At 35.0% G+C, this 24,451-nt stretch overlaps 2 protein-coding genes and 1 non-coding gene across 3 annotated transcripts; 1 reads left to right on the forward strand and 2 right to left on the reverse strand.

The window, feature by feature from the left end:
- The first annotated feature begins 9,535 nt into the window (after window positions 1-9,535).
- On the forward strand, window positions 9,536-9,642 carry LOC142623002 (small nucleolar RNA SNORD14). Its single transcript, XR_012842028.1, has one exon. It is a non-coding gene; the product is annotated as a small nucleolar RNA SNORD14 (small nucleolar RNA).
- Window positions 9,643-10,622: 980 nt separating this feature from the next.
- Window positions 10,623-13,821, reverse strand: LOC142639316 (tubulin beta-6 chain). Its single transcript, XM_075813520.1, has 3 exons — window positions 13,217-13,821; window positions 11,646-11,915; window positions 10,623-11,555 (listed from the first exon to the last, which is right to left on the reverse strand). Exons 1-3 carry the CDS (start codon window positions 13,614-13,616, stop codon window positions 10,876-10,878), a joined length of 1,350 nt encoding a protein of 449 aa, XP_075669635.1. The 5' UTR covers window positions 13,617-13,821; the 3' UTR covers window positions 10,623-10,875.
- Window positions 13,822-16,181: 2,360 nt separating this feature from the next.
- LOC142622251 (uncharacterized) lies at window positions 16,182-24,066 on the reverse strand. Its single transcript, XM_075795696.1, has 13 exons — window positions 23,752-24,066; window positions 23,561-23,651; window positions 23,289-23,481; window positions 23,097-23,187; window positions 20,046-20,081; window positions 19,818-19,916; window positions 19,591-19,721; window positions 19,458-19,506; window positions 19,289-19,378; window positions 19,149-19,202; window positions 17,190-17,255; window positions 16,513-16,610; window positions 16,182-16,434 (listed from the first exon to the last, which is right to left on the reverse strand). The coding sequence occupies exons 1-13, from the start codon at window positions 23,827-23,829 to the stop codon at window positions 16,368-16,370; spliced, it is 1,143 nt and encodes a 380-aa protein (XP_075651811.1). The 5' UTR covers window positions 23,830-24,066; the 3' UTR covers window positions 16,182-16,367.
- Window positions 24,067-24,451: the final 385 nt, after the last annotated feature.

Raw genomic sequence — 24,451 nt, forward strand, 5'->3', positions numbered from 1 at the left:
TCTCTTCTTGTCATTTGACTCAATTTGATGACCTAAAATATAACAAGTTTGAGTTTTTTTTTTTTAAAGAAATAGTTTTAGTCTATTGTGTCCGCTCTTAATTATAGTAGGACTTTTCTAATGATAATTCTCTATCAATTAAAACACCAATTAGTTATTTTATATATCGGAGATCAAACTTTAGATCTCTTATTTGACGATAAATTTTTTTACTAATTGAACTAATTGAAGATTTCTAACACCTCCAAAATTGTATAAAGATTCTAATATGATGTCTTGGTGGTTGCTAGTTTTGGGAATGCAACACGTGTGGGTTGTGTTCTTTGAAAGAACAATAACAACGAGGGGAGCCTGTGGTTATATTTGGTGGAATGGATAGTAGAATGTGGTTGTGGGTTATTTCAATACCTGAATAGGCTACTATAGTGTGTGGCAGCTCTGTTACTTTGCTCTATTAATTATGGTTTGACATCAAAAAAGGAAAGTAAAAAAAAGAAATATATATAGTTATAACTTTTAAGCCTTAAATAAACAAATAAATTATTTATAGAAAAAAAAAATCGAAAGGCACAATTACTTCTATTTTACCTGTTCGAATTTTTGTCCTTTTTTGCTAGTTTCTACTAAATTATTGATGGAGGAAAAAAAAATGAAGAAGACATACTTAACGGTTGCATAGCGCTATTGTGCTGTTCTGTTTTATAACTGTTGGCTGTAGAGTCTGTGGAAGCAGGTGGTTATGGGTCTGGGTAACGTTAATTGTTTGAACAATAGTTTTCGTTATTTAAATACCACAACATGTATTTTCACCACATTTTTTCACTCACACGTATTTCCATAACACTTAAACAATGTTATTAAAAATCTCTTACTAAACGGACCCTATAAATCTTAAATGAGTCCAAGTTGACTCTTCTATTGGTTAGAGTTGTGCCGTGAACCCCAAGCAAATTGTAATTATTGTTAATTTTAGAACACTAGAGCAAATTGTAATTGTTGTTAATTTAACACTTTGTTGGATTAACACTTTCTGTTTAAGGATATTGTTGTGTTTTAAGTATTTTTTGATTTTGAGGAAACTTAAAGAAAACACACATGATTTTTTTTTTTTTTTTATGGACATAAATTAGACTGTTAATTTCTGAGTAGTAAACCTCAAATGTGATAAATTAGAATCTACCTGAAAAATAATTCAACAAAAAGTCTGTATTTTATTAATAATAATATGAAAACTAAATTGTCTTTAGAAGCTACAATCAGTTTAAATAGTAAAAACGAAACCTAAGGCAACTAAAAACCCTAAGACGGTTACGAAAGCATATAAAACATTAATTTGACTAAACAACTTTAAAATTTAAAAGCACCTAAAAAAAAGGAAATAAAGAACCTAAACCTAACATAACAAAAATTACATAAAAAATACTATAATTAAGTAATTAAAAAAATTAAATATTAAACCGTGTCCTACGTCATTTCCTTACCTATCAAGAGATCATACCTACTGTTTTACATTATTGTCTTTATCTAGAGTTATAAACATATACTTTAGTTTAGTTACAACATAATTTTGATTAACAATTTTTCTTTTGATACGGTTAATGATTAGATTTCTAGTAATACTACTTACACAATCATTTTACAGTTTTTTTTTTCAAAATTATTGAGTTTGTAAATTGTTATTGATGCTCATATGATCCACCACTTTAATATCCTTCATCAACAGTTTATTAGAAAAATTATTCAATACTCTTAATTTTGTAATGCTCCGATTTTGTGCACAGTATGGTGGTACTCTATTCTCTCACGTGATGATGATGGGTCTTATGTAGTGATTAATTACTCAACCATTTAATATCTCAAAGCTGTGAAAATATTTGCGGAGAAAAATTATTATGTCTCTTAGACTGATGTTTTACTGTTTACTGTTTAGCCTTTTCAACTAATGATGATGTGATCATCAGATAGGATTATTAAATCTTAGGGTGGGTGGCCAAAAAACTAAAAACAAAAACCCCTCATTGGTTTAGGCATTTATCTTGTAAAATCTTTAAAATGTCATGAATGAATGGACAAGGCCAGATTATCAATCAGTTATTTCAAAACCATTCAAGGGTTTTCTTGGGCTGGGCTTCATAGACTCTAAAGTGGCCATAGACATTACACAATTGTTTGCCGCATGATAAAATTCCAAAAATCTCCCAAGAAAAAAAAAACTTATAAATACTTACTATACTATGTAATAAAAATTAAGTTTAGAGGCCGTGGTTAAGCTACGTACCTACACCAAATTATAGTAGTTTTTAAGACAATCAACCATTTATTTGTTCTTATCAAGTTTTCATTTTGGATAAAGTTTGATAAACACAAAAACTTAGGGCATGTTTGGTTTAGGCTTGTTTTGAGTGATATCACTGGAAACTCATAACTCAGTGATGAAAAATCGTGAGACCCACACAATTTTTTTTGTTTGGCTTGATTTCCTAATCTTGTTTTCATCACTCAAACTCAGAAATTTTGAGTGAAAGTGATGAAAACCGAAAACACCAAATTGGTGTTTTCAGTTTCCGAGATACATAACTCAGTGACATTGTTGTAAATATTCGGACTCTGTGGGACCTAGAGCTTCTGTGTTGTCCCGTCAGTTCTGTTTGATATTACCGTTGCAAACAACCAGCACCACCACAACAAACTCAGCACCACCACAACAAACAAACCCAGCGCCGCCACAGCACCACCACAACAAACCCAACGCTGATCCACACCACCGAAACACCAAAATCAACCGAGTCAAGCCACGCCGACCAAACGCCGACCCATAACCCAATCTCCAAACACTGACCCATCTCCAAACGTCGACCCATAACCTGATCTCCACTGTAACACCACCAAAACACTGATTCAAGCCACGCCGTGACCCATAGCCCAATCTCCACCGTAACCTAACCCCAAAAACCCAATCTCAAACCTGATCTCCATCGTAACCCAACCCCAAAAACCCGATCAACCCACCATCACCAATCCGAACCCACCACTGAAACAACCCACCACTTTAAACCCAATAACTACCGGTTCAAACCAACCAAAAACAACTGAGAAAGAAACAGAGAAGAGAGAAAAAAAATCAAATACAGATTGAAGAGGGGGGAGATAGAGAAAGCTGAGAAAAAAATAGAGAAGAGTGGAAAATAAAAATCAAGTATAGAGTGAAGTGGGTAGAGACAGAGAAAGAGAGAAAGAAAAAACAAATTGATAGGAAAGAAGAGAGTCAGAGAAATGAAAGGTAAGAAGTGAAGGAAGAAGATTTTTTTTTTTTGTTAATGGGACGCGGGTAGCAACAGTAGCGTGTCAGTGGTGGGGTCCACGATTTTGGGGAAAAGGTGTAGAGACCAGAATTGAGTTAAAGGTGCCAAACAGTGGGTTTGAAAAATTGAGATATTTTAAGTGATGGATGATGAGTGATGAGAATTCAGAATTCAGAATTGAGTTATGTAAATTGAGTGATGATAAATTTTAAACCAAACGGGCCCTTAATAATTTAGGGGGTTGTTTGGATTTCTAGTTTCCATAACTCATAACTTTGTTTTTATAACTCATAACACAAAAATGGTGGGACCCATGACTCAAAAGCTTGTTTGGATTTTCATAACTCTGTTTCCAGTTTTTGTTTCCATCACTCAATTCTCTAATTTTTGAATTATGAGTTATGAAAACTGAAAACACCTTTTAGGTGTTTTCAGTTTTCAAAACTCTGCTTTCAATGTCATTTTTGTAATTAAACGCACATATATGAGACCCACTGTCAGTGACATGTCAAATCCGGCCCTCTTCTACACTATTTCCACCAACAAATTTTCCTTCCCACTAAGAACCCACCCCCACAGAAACTCTTCTCCACCACTGCCATCCAGCAAACCCATCTCGCCACTTTCCAACAACCACCACTACAACCACAATAGTCACCACCACGCCACCTTCCAGCAACCACCATTGCCAAACCCACCACCAACAACAGCCACAAGAAATAACCACCACAAGAACCACCAAAAGGAAAAAAACACATAAAAATCACCACCGACAACCACAATCAAAGAAACAGCCACCACAAGAACCACCAAGAGAAAGAAGAAAAAAAAACCACCACGCCGACTCGCCGACAACCACGCCACCACACCCAACAAAAAACCCAAGCCACCAATTACGCCGCCAAACCCAAGCCCATGCCTCCACTTGACCCACGCCGGCCCACGCCCACATCGCTACCCGACCCAGTCCAACCCACGCTCACGCTCACGCCAAAAAAAAAAAAAAAACCCCATCGTGAGAAATGTTTGGAATTTGAGAGTAAGAAAACAAAAAATGGAAGTGAAAATAGATGAAGGTATAAGAAAAGGACCATGGAAGGCATGATTTGCTTGTGAGTTTGTGAGCTTCGGCGCTTGGTGAAGAAGAAGGCTGAAGAGAAAAATATGGGGATGAAAACCTTCCGCAGGTAACAAAACAGCTGCTTTGACCAAGTGACAGGAATGGGGTCCACAAACAGTTGAAAAATATTAAGTGATGATAAGTTGAGTTATGGTGCCAATCGGGTGGGGTGTAGGGAGTTGGGGTATTTTAAGTGATGAGTGATGAGTGATGGGTGATGAGTGATGAGTGGCAAAAATTGAGTGAGGAGTGATGAATAATGAAAAATAAAAAACCAAACAGCCCCTTCATATCAACTTTTCTTCTTCCTCTTCTTCTTTTTTCATTTTTTGATTTCTAGAGTATAAAATTTGACTAAAAGAGATAAATCTAATTTTAACAAAGAGATAATATAAAATATATATGTTATGAAAGTATAGATGAACTCAACCACCTATCTTTACATCTAATGGATGTTATATCTATTAAAGGTTTATATATATATATAAAGTTTTAACTTATGACATCCGCTTCTGATGATAGCTCTTTATCATCAAGGCACCAATTGATTTTTGGTGTAGACAGGGATTGAACCCTATATCTCTTTTTCAACCATCAAAGATTTTACTGGTTGAGTTAACTGGAACCCATAAAGACTCTCTTTCTTAATAGGAGTATCACTAGACTCTTTGATGACTAGAGATTTTCTCCCCTTCATGAACCATTGTTGGGTGGCTCAAAGATTTTCTTTGAAACCTTCTTTTATATAAACTCTCTAAATTAAATATGTAAAAGTTGAACCCAAAGCTTTGGATTTTTGAAAACAAGGTAACCTCTCTCCTTTTTTTCCCCTTATATATTTTGCATTTTTGTTTTTTATTATGTGAAAATCTAGCAAGATTTGTAGGAATTAAAATCCTGTGTTTTTAGTAAAATTGCAATTCCTATTTAGATTCTAATCTGTAATTTGCAATATATATATAAGTCCATTATAATTTTAATCCTATAAATCAATTATCTCCAACTCAAAAGCAAGTTCATGGATCTCTAATTGATTGTTCATGCTAAAAACTAAAATGGAAGATTAAAAGGTGAGAAAAAAAAAAAACAAAGCCAGGTTGTTTTTTTTGGTCATGCTTTTTATGTCCTATTTAGAGTTTTATTTAAATTTTTCTAAAATTGTTAAGAGAATTGAAGAAAATAATGGAAATTATGAAGCTCTATTTCTAGGTCTGAAAATCATTCTTTCTTCCACACTCTATGTGGTAGGTAAAACATATTATTTGATTTTGAATCCTTACGAAATTTCGGCTTATTACAGGGTTTTTATGAACAAGTAGCATCTACATATAGATCAGGATATATGTGAAGATTGAAGAGAACATAAGCTCTTTATAAGGTAAATGATGACATGTTTTTTCTTCTTTATTACAATATATGTTTATTAATTTGATATGATAAACAAGAGAGTATGCTTATTTAAACATTTTGTTATAAACGGAAGGTCAAGATTAATTCTCAATTTCAATTTTTATTTATTATTATAATAGATTAGAAATACTCTTCACAACTATTCAATTCTTATGCAATTAAGTCTCTCCCTATAAAAAGTACTTCTAATTTGTTTTTAAATGTTTTTCCCCCCAAAATTGTTGTATATATATTTTTTTTTGAGTAAACAGTTATATTTATTAGAACACACACGAAAATAATAATAATATTTTAAATCGGGTTTATAATACATTACATAACTAGAGTACAACTATAAAAGAGCCTAACCTTTGTAGTTGTAGATTGAAGTTATAAACAGTGGACACTAGACATACACAACTAATGTGGGATAAATATCCCTATTTTCTTTTTTTGAGTAAACAGTAATAATTATTAAAGCACACGAAAAAAATTTGTTGTATATTGATTACCCATATGGTTAGTTATTCTATTCTAACTCTTACTATTTCATTCCTAAAAAAAAAAACTCCTACTATTTCTTAAATACTAAATCTCATTCTTGTTTGCATAATTTAAAAATTGCAATTCTATAACTCTAGTGTATAATGAATGGATTAAAAAAAAAAGTTTAAAAACTAATAACCATAGTTGCTTTATAAGTGGATTATATATTACATTCAAACAAAAAATTAAAGAAATTAGAGTTATAAATTTGGGTCAACTGTGTGATATTCAAGTTAATTGTCAAGCCGTCATTTTAACATATTGTTTTTTTGAGAAAAGTCATTTTAACATATTGAATACGAATATACATGTTTTCATGAGTTTAAAAATCTCTTAACTATACCAAATTTTATACAAAATCCATTTTTTTCATATATATTTACAATTTGTTGTAATCATGTAACAATAAAACCTTATTCATCACTAAAAAAATCAATTTTAAAAAAATAATGTTTTAAATCATTTTAGATCACCAATTACCTCACGCACTCTGTTTTCTCTTTAATGAAATTTTATCGCATTTCCTTTCCAAAAAAAAAAAAATCAATTTTGGTTTTCGTTAAAATAGGGGACCAAAAATAACAATATCTTCCTCTTTTACCTTTCTGCCCTCGGCGTCACGAGTCTGAATACCATTCAAGGTGCCAAAAAGCCAAAAGCCAAAAAGTTGGCATAAATGCCGCTCCCACAAATCATCGAAGGTGCGTACGTGTCACACACTATGCTTTAAGTTTAAGCCTAGATTTCTATATGCTCTTATTGGTTCGTGTTGTCCAACCTCTTTGATAGCACGTAAGCATCAAAATGACAAAAGTCCAGCGACATCAAACCTTGACCGAAGATCCAGCTAACCCTTTGTTTGGTTAAAGTCACTTCGAGATTTAACCCAACCTTTGAACTTTATGTTAACCATGGTACTAGGTAGTCCCAATTCCCAAACACTCAAAACCCTAGTACGCTGTCCCTTTTGTTTTGTATATAAACTCATAGAAGCATAAAATACCATCGCTACAGCCTACAGCCTCCAGTTCCACCTTATAAAACATTGTAACAATTCCTCAAAGATCCATGGTCAAATACTATTATATTAGAGTTTCTCTCTCTCTGTGATTATTATAATCAAGGGTTTGCAAAGGATGAGGAATTTTTATGTTGGATTTCGAGAAGCTCTACATTTTTTAATGTGAGCGATGTTCCAATCTTATACTTCCATGACTCTGATGCTGTCCCTTTGATTTATTTCCCATCTCATATTTCTTTTTCTTTGATTTCTTTGTTCCCTTTATTTCGTTGAAAATAAATCAATTTGTGAAGAAATTGTAATTGTTCACCTTAATTTTGGGGTTCGTAGATTTTTCTGATTTCTCTCGCAAGTTGTACAGCATTTTAAAACTTGAAGATGTTTTATAATGAACCAATTTAGGGCTTTCATAATACTATATCTCAAATTGCCGTTGTATTATGTTGTTGTTTTTCACTTTTTTGTTACTTCCAAATTTTCATTGTTTAAATCTACATCGCTGTTTCCAGGCATCTGTAAACTCCTAATAATAAATTAATAATTGGCGTTTGGATGTAATTTCTTCTGGTTTGAATTAATGAAATTTATGTCTTATAAAAAAAAGGAAAATTTAAAAATAAAAATTCGTTCGTGAAAAGTTAATGGATAATAGATCTTTTAAAAATTACTATTATCGTTGATTGACTCACAAAAATAAAAAAAATCATCTAAATTGTAGAGCTTACAATCCTGGATTTTAAAATATGTTTCTGGAAAATTGGTTCTCAATCTACGGTCAACCTTAACACATGGGCCAATCTGGCCCATTTCACTCACCTGTATTCGTTAAATCCCAGTCGTTGTGTATTTGTAAGTCTTATTAAGTACAGCGTTTACAGAAACCTTGCCACTACTAGATACGTTGGGCCAAGGTCTTGTAATTTTAAGTCTTAAAAGTCCTGATGAATTTCAAATGATTACTACTAGTATTTTATTAGCCCATTTAAAGTAGCATCCAAACTCTTCGGTTTTTGGAATTTTGATTCTTAATAGCTAAAACATATATTCCGCCGTGAGTTCTGAGGCTAAATTCGCTGGACTGTCTTTGGCTTTGATTGTCAATGGTACTTAGTTTGTTACATAACGTTCAGTTGTTCACTGCTGACAAATCCAAATGCTTCCTTCCTTGGATGCCTGAGGTCGTCTTTCCGATTATAAAATATGAAAATGTTTTTATTTGTTTTACACTCCCTAGCCCCTGGTCTGAATGGTTTTCTTTCTTCCCATCATGCTGCTAATAAATTTGTCATTCAGTCTTTTCAAACGTGCAACATGTAAATTCTTGTGCTAATAATATACAAGAAAGCTATGATTTAGGCGTTAGAAATTTACTCAAACAATTTAATCAAATACACTTTCTGAAATCACATGTAGGATGTTATTGTGAAGAAATCAGATTGATGATGGGCCCTCATAGAAATCTTAAAAGAGAACATTGATTTGTCGAGCGAAGTTGGATGTGCAAGAGAAAAGGGCCCTCTTGTGTGAGAGGAGAAGACCTACTCTCTGTCCTAACACTCGATGAAGAGAGATAGAGATATAACAATTCAATGGGCCAATTGCTATTTTATAAAGGGTGAAAGTAGCGGCTTCCTCTTGTTCATAATATTGGTCCATCCTATTATGGGCCAAAAAACAAAGAGAGATAATATAATAGAAACCCACATTCTCATTTAAAACGACTGTTAGGTCACATAAAAATAAAGGATAAATAGAACATTAGGTGCATTTGCAATATTGATGTTGATAAAGAGAGCCTACTTTTATTAAAGATGATATATTTCTTTTTCATTGACCCTATGTTTGTGTTGGAATTGAGATTATTCAATGAAATATATCTTTAGTTTTTTGTGTGCATTAGTTATATTTTGAGATTATTCAATAACAAATTGTAGTTTGTGATAATTTTTTTTTTTTTTTAAACATTGTTAATGCCAACCCGCCTAACCCGCTGAGTTGAAACCGCCAAAATTTGTAACCAATCCGCCGGATTTAGACTTTGGTGGGTTGGTAGCGGATTAGAATTTTCCCAACCCACTAGTGGCGGATTGGATAGAAATATTAGCCTTTACCCGTCCAATCTGACCCACGCACACCCCTAATTATGACAAATCCAAAGGCTTGTTTGAGTGTCTCAAAACATTCGCAATGTCCATCTAAGAGCTTTTGCCTTTGTCTGGCTTGAGAGCTTGTGCTGCTCAATCCTTCCTTGGATGTCTGAAACCCATTTTATAACTCATTTGCTTACCATTTTTTTTTCCTAGCAATTTTTAAGGTAGCTGCCGGTGTTATTTATAGTTTCATTGATTTGCAATTGTTACATAGACCATAGGTGCATCCATCGGCTCAAGCACTTATAATGATACTAGTTTGTTTTTTTAGTCTTCTTTTTAGTTGCTTTGTCCATTATCAGTTGTAAACCCAAATTGAGACCGTTCAACGCCAGATGTTTATGGTCAAGAATTCAAATCCTTGCCAGGCTAAAATCTATATGGGCTTTGATGCTATTCTAAGCCTTCCCTGGCAGTTGGAGTCTTAAGACTTATAAAAGGGTTGGCAGTTGGCGTGAAAATTCAAAAATCATCCTATGAAACAGGTTTGTAGTTTATACAGCAACCCCTCAACAATATATGAATCCTACAGGTGTGTGGTGTAGAAGGCTGCCTTGTTGTATTCACTGACAATATTGTTGCCCAGCGTGATTAAATGTCCTTTTCTCGACCCTGGCTAAGGGAGTGGTTGCCCAGAGTGCCCAACAATTAGAACCGGTTTGATCTAATAACTGAATAGGAAGGCTTTGATTTTGTTTAGCCCAAGTGTATAATACTCATAGTTTAACCCCACCTCATCCCTGTCTATTATACTCATGCACATATGGTCAAGCAATGAAGGATGAGCTGACTCCAATATAGAAGGAAAAGAGTATTAATTTACACATGAACTTAATGAAAATCTACAGTAAATGTTGATTAAAGTAGACAATTCCTAGCATCCAGTACATCAAAAAACTTTTTTGAAATTCATAATTTTTCAATCTTATGTCTGGACAATGGCAAAGCTACAGGCACCTACTGAGTACTGAGTACTGAGTACAAAATGTTTTTATGGATTATACACCTTCCATAGTGTTTCTGGTTCACCTCAAACTGGACACTATGGAGTGCATTTCTAAGGATAAAAAGAATCACGAACTGGCCGCTATAAATGGAGTTTGGCAATATGACAATTTTTATTGATACACTTGAAAAAACCAACCAACAATATCAATATATCATCATACAATACGAAATCAAACAATGAGTAATGATAAAGGGTGAACATGGATAGAGAAACAAAACAATTAACAAAATGAAGAAACATTGATAGCCACACCAGTAGTAGATCAGCGGGTAAAGAGGGAGCTGATCACATCAAAACTCATTCTGCTTATAGGGTACTTGCCCAAGTCGTTTCACTTTTTAATCCTCATAATTTTCTTCTAACCCTTCCTCCTCATACTCACCCTCATCATCAGCTGTTGCATCCTGGTACTGCTGGTACTCAGCCACCAAATCATTCATGTTGCTCTCAGCCTCTGTGAACTCCATCTCGTCCATCCCTTCACCTGTATACCAATGCAAGAAAGCCTTGCGGCGGAACATAGCAGTGAATTGCTCACTCACCCTTCTGAACATCTCCTGGATTGATGTGGAGTTACCAATAAAAGTGGATGCCATTTTCAGACCCATTGGTGGAATATCACACACACTTGACTTCACGTTATTAGGAATCCACTCCACAAAGTATGATGAATTCTTGTTCTGCACATTGATCATCTGTTCATCGACCTCTTTGGTGCTCATCTTTCCCCTGAACATTGCTGAGGCTGTCAGGTAGCGGCCATGACGGGGGTCAGCAGCACACATCATGTTCTTGGAATCCCACATTTGTTGAGTCAGCTCTGGGACAGTGAGGGAGATGTACTGCTGGGACCCACGAGAGGTGAGTGGTGCAAAACCCACCATGAAAAAGTGAAGACGTGGGAAGGGGATCAGATTAACAGCAAGCTTCCGAAGGTCGGAGTTCAGCTGGCCAGGGAACCTCAGACAACATGTTACCCCACTCATAGTTGCAGAGATCAAATGGTTAAGGTCACCAACTACAAAACCAGAGGTACAAAAAGGAAAGCTTAAATACTGTCGTAGTGCTTAATATTGACACTGAACCCAAAAATCAGTTCGATACTTACAGCTTGGAGTGCTGAGCTTTAGTGTCCTGAAGCAAATGTCATAAAGTGCTTCATTATCAAGAACCATGCACTCATCAGCATTCTCCACCAACTGGTGAACTGATAGGGTGGCATTGTATGGCTCCACAACAGTGTCAGAGACCTTTGGTGATGGGAAAACAGAAAATGTAAGCATCATCCTATCTGGGTACTCTTCTCTAATCTTTGATATCAGGAGGGTTCCCATGCCAGACCCTGTACCTCCTCCAAGTGAGTGACAAACCTGGAAACCTGACCAAAATAAAAACAACAGTTAAGTTTAACCAGCAAATTTAGCAGACAGCGGCTAATATTAACACCATTTACCAGCCAATGAGCTTGTTTTTTTCTTTAGCAGGGAAAGAGATTCAAACTAATGACCTCTGCTTCATGAGCGTGATCACCAACCAAATGCTACCCCTTAAGGTTATGCATACAAGAAAAATACAATGTATCCAAAGTTACAACTCAAATTTGCTACAATTACATCTTCAGGTCCAAAGCTTGAAGTTGGGTCTAAAGCTTGAAGTTGGGTCTAAAGCTTGAAGTTGTCGTGCTTTGTAAATTTACAGAAAATATTATAGGTTGTTGCTATCATCAGACATTATACTCAAAAGGTATAATGCATAGTGTCATCTTGATTGAAAGATGTTCCCTACATATAAGGGTGTCTTGTAAAATACACAATTTTAAGAGGCCATTATTTGCTGACAAGAGACATAATTATCACTAATTATGAATTGTTAATGTTCAAAAACAGTAACAATCAAACACAGTTATCACTTTTGTCATCTCAAAATCCTTTTTCTATGTACTAACTCAAATGTAGATCCAGATGCACTTTGATTCATTTCATTAGTAAAGGTGGGTGTATGTGCATCCCAGTAAATAAAGCAGATGTTATAATTTCACTTTATGTTCCTTTTACCATTGCTAATATCCCATAATCCTAATTATGTGATTCCTACTTTACATTGTAAACAAGGACCCACGAGGCTAATCGAATGAGTGCCGTAAAATTTACTGCTTCTGTAAATTTTTTTTTTGTTGCTAATTAAGCAATGTCGGCTGGCATAAAAAATCTAATTAGGCCATCACAATCATTGATAATTAATCAAAACAAAAAATATTAATAGATCTTCCAACTGGATTATACAAACCACCAAAAAGTCATGTTCTCCACGCCAGACAAAAAAGCGGGCCACCTAACAACTAAGCCTCATCATCAATCATAAATTAGTACAAAACTAAGCAAATCAAACAATTACTCAATTAGCCACAATAATGCTAAACAATAAAGCATTGACTATCAGATCCACTGCCAGCCTTTTTTTTTCTTCTTAATTTCAAGAACACACACATATGTATATAAATTCATATAACAAGCACATTGAAGCATAAAAAAAATGTGAGAAAACAAAAAAGGACAAAGCAATATCACTCTCATCCTTCATTTCCATTTCTAGTAATATCAGATTTGATCTACAATTTCTAAGTATATATGTGAAAATTGAAGCGAAGCGAAGTGAGAGAGAGAGAGAGAAAATGAAAACCTTGCAAGCAATCACAGTTCTCAGCCTCCTTACGAACAACGTCGAGAACGGAGTCGATCAACTCAGCTCCCTCAGTGTAATGACCTTTGGCCCAGTTGTTTCCGGCGCCGGACTGTCCAAAAACGAAGTTATCGGGGCGGAAGATCTGTCCAAACGGGCCGGATCTGATGCTGTCCATGGTTCCGGGTTCGAGATCCATGAGAACCGCCCGAGGCACGTAGCGACCGCCGGAGGCCTCGTTGTAGTACACATTGATTCGCTCCAATTGAAGATCCGACGACCCGTCTCCCTTGTACCGACCCGTGGGATCGATGCCGTGCTCATCGCAGATAACCTCCCAGAACTTGGAGCCGATTTGGTTGCCGCATTGGCCTCCTTGAATGTGAAGGATCTCTCTCATTTTTGGAAAAGATGAAGAAGAAAATTTAGGGTTTGGTAGTTGAAAATTGAGTGGAGGCTGAGGCTGTGCGAGAAAGAGAGTGGGTGTGGTGTGTATTAATATTGAAGAAGAAAGAAAGTGAGAGATATATTCGGAGGTTAGGATGGTAATAATTTGAGAGAGAGAGCGGGATATTTATAATTTTTTTTTTTTTTTTTTTGAAAGTGGGTTAAAACTTCTCTGAAATTAGTTGTATGGGTTTTGTGTGTGGGTGTGTGACTGTGAGTGACAGCCACAGTGTACGAACTTCCCAACTAACTGTCTTTTTTTTCTTTGCCCTTGTTTTGGGTCTCGCGCGCACGATAAAAGTCTGGGTCCCATCGTTTTTAACCTGTTCTTCCATTGAAGTCGGTGCGTCACTCACTTTTTGTTACTGCTGCTGAATCGGATACTGTTTGCCGTTCGGTTAGATAAATGGAATGTTCTTAATATTTTCACAAACTAATTTTAAGTGGCGATTTATTATTAGTAAGTTAAGATTTGTTAGTAAAAATATTATAAAAATATTGTAAATATAATGTTTCTTGTGCAGTTATGTAGTACTAGAATTACTCTTTATTACTATTATGGGGAATAAAATGACCTAAATAAGTATTTGGGCATTAGGCTTTATTGATGGGCGGTAGTTTGTTTTAGACTAAAAGTCTCTAGAGCTGCAGGTCGGCCCATAGGTCGAGAGTCTGAGGATTTGTCTGATGACGAATCTCTCCTCGGACAAACCCGCGATGACCCTGGGATTCGCCAAAAAGATCAAGGCAGAGTTTTGGAAAAACCGTTGATTAAGAGGGGATTTAAGTACCCTCTAGACGCAACGGTGTGAGAGAAATATCTCAGAAAAAGGCTACTACCTCCACATTAAAGATCCTGCACCTACTTCCCTGGCCGCATTAATGGGGAATTGACCCCTGAACAGTAGGGAGGACCTTCTGGCCATTGTATAAGGACTTCAAGAATGTGGTGGAAAGGAGGGGAAAGGCTCTGAGGGTAAGATTTGTGTGACACGTGGATAAAGAGGGAAGGAGAAGAGGTATTTAAAGAGAAAAGAGATTAAAGAAATAAAAAGGGGGAGGAAACTAGAAAAAAGACGAAGAACTGTAATCTTTAAAAGAAAAAGAGAAAATATACATAAATCGTTCTCGGCTTACGTTCGAGGAGGTTCATTTGCTCAATTCGTCCATTGTTTGTAAATACTGTAACATTTTAGCATGTTCATCAAGTTTCGAACACCACTAAACTAGATTGCGAACCCACACTCTACAAATTTAATTGTTTAAGGCTCATTGGGCCTGAGCTCACGTGTGTTTTTGAGTCCAGGCGCAATTGTGCACTTACAACTATTATTATGAGAGTGAAGACAATTTTTGTAAACTGATTAAGGTTGGAATAATTAGACAAAATTACAATTCATAAAAAAAAATTGTAAATTTTGAATTTTTTACTTTTCTTATTGGTATGAAAATTGTGATGTATTTAAGAAGTTGTGGTGTACTTTTGTGTTATAACTTTTTTTTCTCTTCCTTGATTGTTTGTTTTTGTTTTTCCAAAAAAAAAAATGTGATAACTTAAAATTAGTTTTTAGAGTTTACAAAAGTAGCACTTCATTCAATTTTGTTTAATATGACATAGCTTATCGCAACTTATAGTATTCAATTGCCGACTGAAACAGTTTGAAACCGGCAATGCGAATAGTATTGATTGAGATGGTTTGAGACCTTCGAGGTATGGAAACTATTCATTGTGATTTAAGACAGCACATAAGGGTTTTGTGTATTGGTCTTAAATTGGTACATATATCATTATCATATATGAGAGGTCCAACCATTTCAATCGAATACAAGAGCGTATTGACAACAATGTAAACACCACCATTTTTTTTTTTTACTGTTTTAAATTTATTTCCAGAGGTTGATTATTTTATATAGAATTTCCATGATATATATTAATAAAGAAGGGAAAAATAAAAATAATAAAAACACTACATGTGAATCTCCTGCCGGTGTTTGTTTGTTTGTTTTAAATGTATTCTTGAACAATTGCTGGATCTCAATTATTGGCATTGCAAATCATGATTGCCTATTCCTTCGCGCAAGCTCTCAATAGCTAGTAGCTACTGCTAGATATACCAGCTTGCAAATCAGCTAGAATCCCATTCAAATCCAAATTTTACTTATTGCAGATACAACCAACCAGTACTGGGCAGTTCTGTTTTCAGTTAGCCAAAGCATCAGTGTGTTACGCAATGAATTTATGTTTCAAGAAATTATTAATCTTCATTTGCTGCTTAATAATCCAATGCTTTGCAAGAACCATGTGAGAATTAAGAACTCACTTATCAAGGAATCTCAACAACCTATTGCCAGAAGGGTTAATTATTTAGTTCCAGCCATGAAGATTGGGTTTTCTTTTTTATCAGCATTTTCTATTGATTCATAGCATCAGACAGGTCAGAGTAATCACAAGAAAACTCTGAAATTTAGATTCTTATTCTAGATTCCATCACTGACATTCACCTTGATAGGCATTCCATTGGAAGCAAGGCACATTAAATTTGGTCCTCAACAAGCTAAAGAAACAATCAGGTCATCATGCACTGGAAGTAACTTATACATAAGCATCAACAACTTTAATATACGATCATATTAAACAAGAATATCAATGGAGAAACTTTACACAGATAGTGTGATAGTGAGCTTAAAGAACACTAACAACACGCTAGTGTTGTAGTTGAGCCTCGTTGCAGTACCTCTTGAAGTTCAAAGCCTCATCCACCAAAAACTCACTAAAAAAAATTATTCATGTCAGCAAAATTATGCATGGAAAAGCAATGCTAGAACCAAAAGTAATTGAAAAAACTCACAAGATTTTCTCAGCCATTACTGAAGTTTCCCATCTTGGACTCCATGGATACTCAGTAATAAGAGGTGACTTGGCTGGTACACCGTGGGAGTTCATATGCTACAATTACATTGACATAAGCTAATCAGTGAGATGATTTGAAGACCATTAATTGGTGACCGATGAAAAGCCTTCTCTAACAATACAGATACACATTGGCCTAATACATTCTTTAAGCTTTAAAGGCCCAGTGGTTCCTTATAAAGTTTATCGATCTTTTGTTTTGGATAAACTCAATAGCTTATTGATATTATTTGCACAGTGATCTAAATGGAAAAACAGAATCAAAATGTGAAAGTGCATGATTTAAAAGTTAGACACTTTTCCCTGCATTAAATTTTACAACTGTGCCTTCTAAGAAGGGGAGAGCGTGTCATTTGAGATAGAGCTCATTAGCACATATGTTGCAAATAGGAATGACCTATTGCTATGAACAACAAAGAAGCTGGTAGGACTAATGAAGATACCGCCAAACCATATACCATTCAAATGTTTATGAAATCATAAAAGTGGCAAAATTCAGCACTTGGGGTTTAACAATTCCATTGACAGGCAATGTAATTGGATAAGATGTATGGCTGTGCACGTTCTTATAGCTACATTAAAATGCATGGCTGTATTAGGGGGAAAAACTTATACCTGAGAACTTTGAAGCATCAAACCCGGTTGCTGCTTTGGAAACTGAGTTGAAATGCTGAAGTGAACCTACAGTAACAGGACTTTGAGGAGTTTGTTCGCGTGCAAATAACAAAAGTTAATCTATAGAATTGATCATCACAGCAAATAAAACAAGTTTCATACCAAAGCCCCCTTTGAAAATAAAAAACCCACAGTAGAAAATAAGGAATTGTATATCAATACAAGAGTTTGCAACCACTACATGACTAGACGTTTTCTGACACAATCCAATTCATGCTTAAATAAGATGATACCCTAAGTCATAGAGGAATCCAAAATTACTATCATTCATTTAAGTGATATGAATCCTTTCACTGTGTTAGAAAAAAGGTTTCACTTGTGGTGTGGGGGTTGTACTCTTCGGGAGGCATTTCCAGAACTTTACAGCTTTAGTTGTAACAAGGATTCCTATCTTGCGGATGTCATGTCTTTTCCTAATCAGAGACTGCTTTGGGATCTTCAATTCTATAGAGAGCCCCAAGATTGGGAGATGGAACAATTTGATATTTTTTGGAATCTTATACACTCTATTATGACCTTTACTGGTGAGGGGCAAGACAAATTTTGCTGGAAGTTGACAAAGAATAAGGGCTTTAAGGTTAGTGAGTTCTATTAGCCCTCTTCTCAACCCCTGACAACCTCTTTCCGTGGAAACTTGTGTGGCGCTCAAACATCCCTTCTAGAGTTGCTTTCTTTTCTTGGACTGCCGCCTTAGGCAAGATTTTGACCCTTGATAGATTGTGGAATAAGGGTGTACCCATCATGGATTGGTGTTATATGTGTAAAAAAAGTGGGGAGTCGGTAAACCATCTTCTTCTTCATTGTCCCATTGCTTTCAAGCTATGGTCTATGGTTTGGAGCCTTTTTGGTGTGATTTGGGTGATGCCTCAAAGTGTTGCAGATTTATTTGCATCTTGGCAGGGTCCATTTGGTAGACAGCACGATATAGACCTATGGCGGACTATCCCACATTGTGTGTTATGGTGTCTTTGGCAGGAAAGGAACAGTAGATGCTTTGAGGGGACGGAACGGTCGATTCTTGAGATTAAATCTCTTCTCCTCCACTCTTTATTTGCTTGGTGTTCTGTTTTCACTTCTTTTTCTTGCTCTAATTTTTTTTTGTTATGCTTGATCATTGTAATTTCCGATCTTGATGTAGTCCTTTCCATGTACACTCCCGGTGTACTTGGGGCTTTTGATTTCTGAAATATCGTTATTTATCAACAAAAAAAAAAGTTTAACACCACTGAATTTGCAAAAAATGTTTGTCTGCCTAGTGCCCTCATACAGATGATAGTATCATAGTCCAACAATAGCCACATGCTTCTCACGTATCTATATGAAGAATGAGGACAGGAAAGACAGTTTAAATACAATTCATAAGCCATTAAAAAAATATTTCCAAAATGTCAACAATTGTTGAGTATACAACAGTACAGTCTCAAAATCTCAAAATTTTAAATGGATTGAAATTTACTGAAAGCCCATTGCAATAACTAAAGCAAATTAGGAAAACAACTAGTTGCTAAGTGTATATAGAGTACCCTTTTTTTTGGTAAAACGGATGGCAAAAAAATGACTAGAAACAAGGCAGATACGACACAGGCAAATGGAGAACACATCCAATAATTTTCTAAAAACAATACAAGGTAATACTAAACATATTCTGTAACTTAATCTTTGTCTTTCTGCATTTCCCCCTAGGCTAAATGTGTGGTCAACTTGTTTTGCAGAACTTGACCTTATTTGAACTGAAGATCTAGTGTATGAAACTACACACAACCTATTGCACCAGTCATGAAGTTTGCAATTATTATGGTAAAAAATTTGGATAATTCATTTATCAACTCCTTGCCACACGGTGTGGCCTCAAGGCTCAATGGGATAATATAAGCATAACATGAGGAAATCAAATCATACCAGGAATGTAAATGCTCCAGAGCCAGCAAGAAATGTTGCCTTTCTGCAAAAGATCTGTCAAGAAAAGTAATTATAACCAACTAATAAGTCTTAATGGTTCAAACAATTATGCAAAACATTATAACGCCTGGTATGCATACCGGATCAGCTTCTAATGGCCTTCCAAACAGAGGGGCTAATGACTCAATAAAGCGCCTTCTAACATCAATTAGTGAAACTGCCTCCAAGATCTTCAATAAAAAACAACTATATGATGAATTCATGCTTTAAGTGCAAACTATCTCACTAGAAGAAGACTATGCACCTGACCTGTTTCTCAAGAGATTCTTCTAGATGAGGAAGATATTCTGCCATGCACCTATGGAGGAGGAAAAAAAACTATAAACATGATGATATGTTGACACACATCCTTGTATGAAGGCAGAATGATATGATAACATACATTCCATCCAACCATGGAGGAAGTTTGAAATCTTCAATGGAAAAGATAGACTTCAAGTCAGAGGTAGATAGTAATTTCAGACGAGGTGCTGAAGAAGCAGATACATATTTTCTCCCAACAGGGTAGATAACCTTCATCAATCAAAAAGAAGACAAAAGTTCAAGATGCTGAAGAAAAACGTTAAGAGCCAAGAAAAAGGTAAGGATAAAGTGAAAGAAAAATAAAACCTGCAAGTATATCTTTGGTGAATGTCTCCAAGGGCACCCGTGCACCATCTTATCAATGTTCATTTCTGTAAGAGGCACTGCAAACTTCACCTCCTCTGGCTACGCTAAAAGTCAAAGGCATAAAAACCACAAATATAATAAAAAGCTATAAGAAGTATTTAAAATCACCATGGATCAGCTCATAGACTAAATTGAAAAAAATGTGAACATGTTCTTTAAAATTGATACCTTTTCAGCACCAGAACTCAAATGCATTTCAATTCCCTGTAGGATAGTAATGGGCGTTAAGGCAAAATTCCAAGTGCTGAATTTTCCATTCAAGACATAATCTATGGAACAACGGGGTTTAAACAGTAAAAATTGGTGACTAAATGAAGACAGCACATATAGAAGAACTTAACCGAGCCCATCAAACTTTTAAATTTTGTGCCATTGAAGTCAATAAAATGGAATGGGAACACACAAATATTGAAATGCTAATCACACAAGCAAAAGATAACATCATTAGAAACCATAAAAATAAAACAAAAGAAATCAAATTATAGAGGATATTCAAAACTGTCCAAATTATTGTGAAATTAAACTTATGAATCTGTGACACCCCATATTGATTGGATATTGATTGAGCGTGCATTGTGAGGGTGTGTGTTGTGTCCCACATCAAGCATATCCTAAGTAGATCTGGGTTTTATTAAATGTCTAGGTATAACACAGATATGGCTAGCTCTTTTCCTATGGTCATTACATGGAACAACAATATCAGATACTCAATTTGGTTTTATGCCAAGGAAGCAATTTCTTACTTAGACATTTAATAGCAAAACATGGAAGAAGGCTATAAAGATTTCCTTAAGGTTTTAATTGATATAAAAATGAAAAGCATATGCTAGAGTACCTAGGGAGGTTGTGTAGTAGGTTTTAGAAAAAAAATGAGTTCCTCTAAAATATATTAAGCTAAAGTCTATCAAGTTGATTAATGATATGTATGAGAATACATGTAGCAGTAATGATAGGTTTGCGTTCAGCTTTAAAGTCTATATTGATTTGAATTGGTTATGGATGAACTTACTAGATCAATTCAAGATAAAGTCACATGGTGTTTTTTTCTTTTTGCTGGCAATATAGCTTTAGCGAATGAACTAGACATGAAGTCAGTGCCAACTTGTAAATCTAGAGGGAAACTTTAGAATCTTAGAGTTTTGGGTTTAGTAAGTCTAAAACAAAGTACATGGAGTGTAATTTTATAGTTCCATCTTCATTTATCTTGTTACTAAAAATCCCTATGTACAGGGAAACCAAAAAGTAAATACCTTTGATATTTTGGATTAACAATTCACAAGAATGCTGAGAGCTTGAGATTGAAGATAATGTGAATCATAGTATACAAGCATCGTGGATGAAGTGGAGAAGGGCATCCTGAGTATTGTGTGATCATAGAATATCTATTAAGTTAAAGGAAACGTTTTACAAGACTACTATAAGACCAGTCATGCCATATGGTATCAAATGATGAGCTATTAAGAAACAACATTTTCAAAAAAAAAATGAGTGCAGCTAAAATGAAAATGCTAAAATGGACAAGTGGAAATACAAGGAAAGATACAAACGAATAACTTCGATTAAAGACGGGGTGACTCCCATTGATGAAAAGATAAGGGAGAATCACTTGAGATGGTTTGGTCAAGTGCAAAGGAGAGGGGTTTAAGTACCAATGAGGAAGAATGATTTGATGTAAGTCTTGAGAATGAAAAGAGTTAGGGAAGAGCTAAAAAACACTAGTAGAAGTAGTAGGGAAAAAAAAGGAGGTGTGAGAAAATGATTTTAGATAGGATAATTGATGGACAAGAATACATGTCAATGATTTAGACTAAGATAAATATAAGGGCAGCTACCATTGATGAAAAGAAACAGAGTGACTTGAGACAGTTTGGTCATGTGCAAAAGAGATTGATTAATGTACTGGTGTGGAAGAATGATTTCATTCAAGTGGAAGAAATGAAAAGAGAGTATGCTTTTGAATAGGTCAAAATGATGGAGAAGATATCATTTGAACGACCCCAATTAGTTTGTTGAGAATCCATAGCCAATCACATAACATTTGGGACTAAGGCTTTGATGTTCTTGAAAATCAAATTATGGGGGAGAAAAAAAAAAGCTGAAAATTGATAATTACAAATTACTTTAACACAATTAACAAAGAGATTAATAAAGAACCCTCACATGGCTAAAAAATAGTTGCATCCACTACCAGAATAGTAAGAAAGTATCTTATTAAAGAAAAAGAAATAAGTTCCAGACCACATGTTAAAAAAAATGTTCATAAGTTAACCTTTTATCAGCATTCTATGGACAGAGAAGCAACATCAGCAAGGTTCACTAATATAGACAAGGTCCAATTCACATGATTGGTGTCACACTCCCATCTTATACCGAAACCCCCCCCCCCCAACCCCTATTTTATTTTATTTTATTTTATTTTTCCTTTTAGTATTTCCACACAACACCCCCACCTCCCTCCACCAAAAAAAAAAAACCCTCAATGCAGCAATCAGGAAGATCACATGCCAAGCCTACATACCAGTCCATGATTCCCAACAATCCTATTTCTTCATTTTCATATTTTTGAAAATCCACTCAGAGTGCATGAAAAGAGAGAAGAATAGACCCTATTAATGTGAACTTAACTGTCACTCTGGTAATCAGATAGACAATGACCCAGACTTTAGCTTATGTGTTCAATAAATAACTGATTCCTTGTACATTTATAGCATCACGATTATGAAAAAATACTTACCCTTGGCTCCTTCCCCATTCTTGACCACAACACCACTGCTGTATCATATGTCAAGTGACAAATGAAGCCATTGTTCACCATTTTCCTCTTCAACACCCATTCTCATTTCCCAATCTAATATGGCTTATTTACACCATATTAACCTTCTTTCTTCCATATAATTCCTTAAAAAAGGTGGAAAAGGATGCCTTCAAGTTTTCACATTCAAGACATAAAAAAATGAAATGCAATTGCAAGCAATCGCCTATGCTTCTTTCTCAAAGTCCGAAACACAAGCATAGATCTTTAATAATGAACTCAAAATATTACCACCTAAAAAAAGAAGTAAACCACTAATTTCAGCCCCTGAAGTACAACCGCGATAATCAAATAACATTCATCACAAAAATTTAGAATCGATTATGCATACATATCACATTTTTCCCATCAAAACTATTAACATTATTTATCATATCTATAGCATTCAAATCAAAACTGTACATTACCTCCCTAAACGCAATAGTGCTAACTTCAAATTTCAACCTATCATCATCGACTTCATCAACACGCTTTCTCTGATAGTTCATATATTGATCCCTACAAAACCAAAAAACAATTGCATTTCAAATTTCAATCTAACTAGCTAAACCACATGAATTCTCAAAAAATTAAAAACACTAATCACAGAAATCACTGACCTAAGCTGTTGTAGAAGAACCATAAGCCGCGTAGGGTCCTTGCCATTCCAATCAGATAAACATTTCTTCGCCGCATTTGCATTACCTTCAACTCCATCATTCCTTGCCAGAAATGAAAGAAAATTTTCATCTTCGGCTCCAAATATAACATCCGGAGCAGAAATTGGCGACTCTGAATTGTATATAAAATCCCCTACGAGTACAATCAAATCTAAATTTAGGTTACGAAGAAGAAAATAGTGAAGTACTTGGAAGTATCAGATCTCACTGACATTTTATGAAGTCAAGGCAATAGGGAATGACTATTGTGAAGCGGTCAATGACTCCAGTGGAGAACTTGCTACCGGACCACAAATGTTCAATCTGCAAAGGAATAAAATGAATTTCTATGATCTAGGTTTTTTTTTTTTTTTAGCTCTGTTTGGTTTCCGAGAAAATGGAAGGGAAAGATGAAGAGTGTTACCTTAACACTGAGGGGAAAGTGAGAGAGAAGGTAGTTGAGCTGAGCAGCGATTATAGGAGGAACTCCATCGGAAGCCATTGCCGTCACTCGTAGAGAGAGAAAGAGAAAGAGGGGTTTTGGGCCTTTTGGCAATCGAACACGGCAGCGATATGCGGTTAAATCGGATATATGGCGAAACGCCGCCGTTGAGGTTTGTCAAATTGCAAATTACATCACAAAGTTGAGGTGTTTAGATTTTAGGCTTTGGGTTTTGTTTAGCAGTTCACAGGAGAATGGAATGGAAATATAATGAAAATATATTTAAGCAAAATGAATGAAATGAAATAGAATTAAGTAACTTCTATTAAATATTTTTAAATAAATGAATGAAATGTAAGTAATTTTGTTTAGGATGAACAAAAAATGAATGGAATGGAATCATTTTATGATAATATTACTATTAAACTCTTATTTTAAAATAAAATGTTGAATATATAGGAGTATTTTAGGATTCTTGGTAAAAAATTCATTAGATCTAATTCCATTCTTTTTCATTCTCCCTAATTTTGAAATAAATGAAAATTTGAGGTTATAAGGGAATAAAAAGGAACGAGTGTTCCTTTTTACCCATTTCATTCCCTCCCACTTAAACTCTCAAATAAGAGAATGAATTTTTTATTCCCTCTATTAAAACTTCCAAACAAGAAAAATGAAGAATATT

This window comes from Castanea sativa, chromosome 1 (assembly GCF_040712315.1).
Source record: "Castanea sativa cultivar Marrone di Chiusa Pesio chromosome 1, ASM4071231v1".
Classification (NCBI taxonomy): Eukaryota; Viridiplantae; Streptophyta; class Magnoliopsida; order Fagales; family Fagaceae; genus Castanea; species Castanea sativa.